General features: G+C 32.9%; 1 protein-coding gene across 1 annotated transcript; it reads left to right on the top strand.

Moving 5' to 3' along the window:
* The first annotated feature begins 1,056 nt into the window (after positions 1 to 1,056).
* On the top strand, positions 1,057 to 3,231 carry LOC132272996 (agglutinin-like). The gene is made up of 3 exons (XM_059774046.1): positions 1,057 to 1,260; positions 2,163 to 2,588; positions 2,995 to 3,231. Exons 1-3 carry the CDS (start codon positions 1,057 to 1,059, stop codon positions 3,229 to 3,231), a joined length of 867 nt encoding a protein of 288 aa, XP_059630029.1.
* The last annotated feature ends 685 nt before the right edge of the window (positions 3,232 to 3,916 follow it).

Genomic DNA, 3,916 nt, shown 5'->3' with positions numbered 1-3,916 from the left:
TTTGTGTTTTTGTGTTTTTTTTTTTTATATTAACCCGGAGTGTCCGAGATGGCACGAACCCTTAAGGCCTCTTAATAACCCGACTAATTCACGAGGACCCGGAAAAGCACCTCCCCACTTAGGCCAAGTAAGTCATTGTAAGGGCAGCGGAGGCTAATCACAAAGAACATTCAGTAGAACTCGAACCCCAAACCTTAGACTTGCTAAGCTTCAAAATCTGAGTAAACCGCTACACTATTAGAAGTGGATTTCCCCTTTTTTTGTGTTTGATTAGTATCAATCTTCTAATTTTTTATGCATTTATGTTGCTGAATAGTTTGGTAATGGATTTATGCATTTTGGTCAAATCGTCAGTAAGCAAAATATTAAAAGCTCAAATATATATACATCTAATTACCAACCTATTTTGGGGCTGATATGCCTAGTTCTAGTTGATGAGAAAGTTGAACATAGGTTTAAACCGGCCACATGAGATGTATACGTGTGTGTGTGTGTGTGTTTTTTTTTTTTTTTTTTTTTTGGGTTTTATTCATGGAATGCTCATGTGACCCACGTTAGAGAGACGAAAAAAAAAAAAATTTGAATTTGTTTATGATTCCATGTGCTATATATATACCCATGCCATCTCTCTTTCATTATCAAACCAACTGTTCTTTGTTTTCTAAGTAGCTAATGTTCATTTTGTTCCCTTCATCTCTGTGATAGACAACTCTCTCTCATCTCTTCTTTTTTTTGGTACGTATATACCATCTTTTTGGCCATTAATTACATCTGCATGCAACCTTTTTCCCTTTTCTAGCTACTTCTGTTTTATTCTTCTCTATTGATCCTCTATGTAATTGTTCTTTCATATTCACGTATGAAGAGAAAAAGAAAATTACTTCTCCACGTACTATTATTGAGTGTAATTTGTTCTGTTCTATTGTTAGTTAATGATGTCTTTCTACTTTTTCTTCAATTGTATACTTGCACACATATAAAACATATATATTGCCTTTTGATCTAATATCACTTTCTCATGCAAATTTGTTGTACTACACTTGGTGTCTAGACTCGATGGCGAATGAGGAGCCGGTTACTTTCGGGCCATATGGTGGTTCAGGAGGGGAAAAATGGGATGATGGAATCTACAGCACCGTAACGGAATTAGTTATATACTCCGGAGATATAATTAATTCTATCCAAATCGTCTATGATACTATTGAAGGAAAGCCAGTATCAAAAACAAGACGTGGTGGCGACGGTGGATTTCCAAACAGCGTAATATACATCAACCAATTTAATTTTTAAATTTGCTACTCATGCACATATTTATATGATTCTATATTTGTCATGCCTCTCATGTTTTGTAAAAACTAACTAGCTAGACAATATAACGTCTCACTGTTTAAACAAATCTTATATCAATTAGTGAAATCCTGTGTCAGTTCTTGTGGTATAAACTTTAGGGAATTGTGAACCTAATCAAATATTCCCTGGACCTTTTACAATAAAATAATATATTTAAACATCACAACTATTTCAATTTATTAATTATTGCTACTACAATTTTATTTTTTATTATTTTTTTTTTTGCAATTATTGCTACTGCAATTGATTATTCTAATTGTACGTTGAACATACATGTTGATGTACTATCTTAAAGATTAGATTCAAATCATATTATATAAATTGGAACGGAGCCTTTGTAGGCTCTGGGGGCACCAGCTCCCCGGCCCGGCCCGGTCTAGTACATTTTGTATTACTTTTATTTATTTATTATTAATTTACATATTCATAAAGGAAAAAAAAATCATATTGCCTTCCTAAAATTTTCAATTGCTAAAAATATCTTCCTTTTTTTTACTATCCAAGTTCCTTTAATTCCCTTAGAAAAGTTATGATCCCCTTCTACAATCAAACCATTTTTTTTTTTTTTTCAAAGTTTTCTCATTTTATTAATTTTTTTTTTCTTTTCTTAAACTTCTTCTTTTTGTGGCACGAATAATGATATACTATTTGAATCTTGACCAATGCACCGTTACTACACTTTTAAATGTCATGTTTATTGAAAAAGAAAATTTACTCTATCATATTGAATCTCTCTTATTTTTATTGTGTTCGTGGTTTTCCAGTGTTTGTCGTAATACCTAAGTTTATTCTTGTTAATTGAAATCGTACAGGTGAAATTCGAGTATCCTGCCGAGTACCTTGTTTCGATATCAGGGTGCCACGGTTCTGGATCTCCTATTGTGAACTCTCTTACATTCCATAGCAATATAAAGCAATATGGACCATATGGTAAGGAAGAAGGAATTCGTTTTGAATCCCGGTTAGCTGCTGGTAAGATTGTTGGATTCTTTGGAAATAAGGGCAATGTTTTGGATTCAATTGGAGTGTACATTAAGCCAATCCAGACAGCAATACCTGTTGGTCCATTTGGAACTACAGGTGGACAACAGTGGGATGATAAAACATACAGCACAATAAGAGAATTAATTATATACTCCGGATGGGTAATTGATTCCATCCAAGTTGTCTATGAGGATTTTGAAGGAAATTCAGTATCGGGACAAAAGCATGGAGGTGATGGCGGACAACTAAGCACGGTAATAGATATATGTGTGTGTGTGTGTGCGCGCGCGCTTATGCTATTTGATTTTCAAATCTCCGACTCATGCACAAATTTATTTGATTCTATATTTGCCATGCCTCTCATGTTTTTGTTAAAATTACCTAGCTAGACAGCATAACATCTCACATTTCATTACAGATTATATATACCACATTATGTGTGTGTGTGTTTATATATATATATATATATTAGGAAGAAAGGAAAAAGAGAGAAGAAAATGATTTTAATACTCAAGCTTTTATTTATGCAATTATGAATGCAATACTCAAGCTTTTATTTATGCAAATATGAATACGGTAAATGCATACTTACCTCCTTTTTTTTTTTTTTTTTTTTTTTTTTTTTTTTTTTTTTTTTTTTTACCAATATAACTAATGCAGGTCACATTAGAGTACCCGGATGAATTTTTGGTTTCAATTTGGGGGTACTATGGACAAATAGGTAGCAAGGTTGCTATCCGGTCACTTGGATTTCAAAGCAACAAAAAAACGTATGGACCATTTGGTGTGGAGGATGGAGAGAAATTTGAAATTGCATCCAATGGTGGCAAGATCATTGGATTCCACGGAAGGTCTCGCGAGTGTCTTACTGCAATTGGAGCATATCTCGACAAGTGAAGATATATTGAGATAATCAGTCACCTTTTACTAGTCTTTTAATCATTAATAAATGAGCTACATTTGCACTTAATGCAGTTCAATAAAGAAAGCTATGTGTTGTCCTTAAAGCTCGATGAAAGTGGTTAAGGCAACACAAACTTGGGTCACTTTGTGTGTTTGTGTCATTTCAAGTAATTTTCATGTTTTCTCGTGTGTTAAGCCTTAAAGTTTGGGTTGGTTATGTATTCTGTGCAAATATATTAATTCAGTGATAAGAGGTCATATGTTATCTCTGGTATTCGTTATAATAAATTTGTGGTTGTACTTGCAAGAGAATAATCTTGTTAGCTATGATAAATTTATGGTTTGATAAATCATCACACGACATTAGATCTATTTTGTAGATGTATATTGTTACAACTAGGACTTGTCCCATATTGGATATAGATGGGAAAGTGAATGAGCATATATGGGTTGGGTGTTAGCCCCACCTAACAACTTAAGTTTTTGGATCGAATCGCAAAACACCCAACCCATTATAGATATCTAGTATAAAAAACTCTAGCTATTTTATCCAAGTTTCCAAACTCTATTTTCAATCATAATATATTGTTCATACCTCAGTGTGGAAAATATATATTTATTAGTATTATTAATTTTTTTTATTTATAATTCATGACTTTTTGATAAAGATGTAAACAAT

Source organism: Cornus florida, unplaced genomic scaffold (assembly GCF_030987335.1).
Source record: "Cornus florida cultivar Cherokee Brave unplaced genomic scaffold, ASM3098733v1 CherokeeBrave_3.0.0_Hap2_Chr01, whole genome shotgun sequence".
Taxonomy (NCBI): domain Eukaryota; kingdom Viridiplantae; phylum Streptophyta; class Magnoliopsida; order Cornales; family Cornaceae; genus Cornus; species Cornus florida.
Note: the sequence above shows the minus strand (reverse complement) of the source record. Positions and strands in the feature narration are given on the sequence as shown.

Excerpts from the sequence above, each read along its gene's own strand:
- LOC132272996 (XM_059774046.1), top strand. The coding sequence starts at position 1,057 with ATGGCGAATGAGGAGCCGGTTACTTTCGGGCCATATGGTGGTTCAGGA. Across the intron at positions 1,261-2,162 it reads ACGGTGGATTTCCAAACAGC|GTGAAATTCGAGTATCCTGC; the intron begins GTAATATACATC and ends GAAATCGTACAG. Across the intron at positions 2,589-2,994 it reads ATGGCGGACAACTAAGCACG|GTCACATTAGAGTACCCGGA; the intron begins GTAATAGATATA and ends TAACTAATGCAG.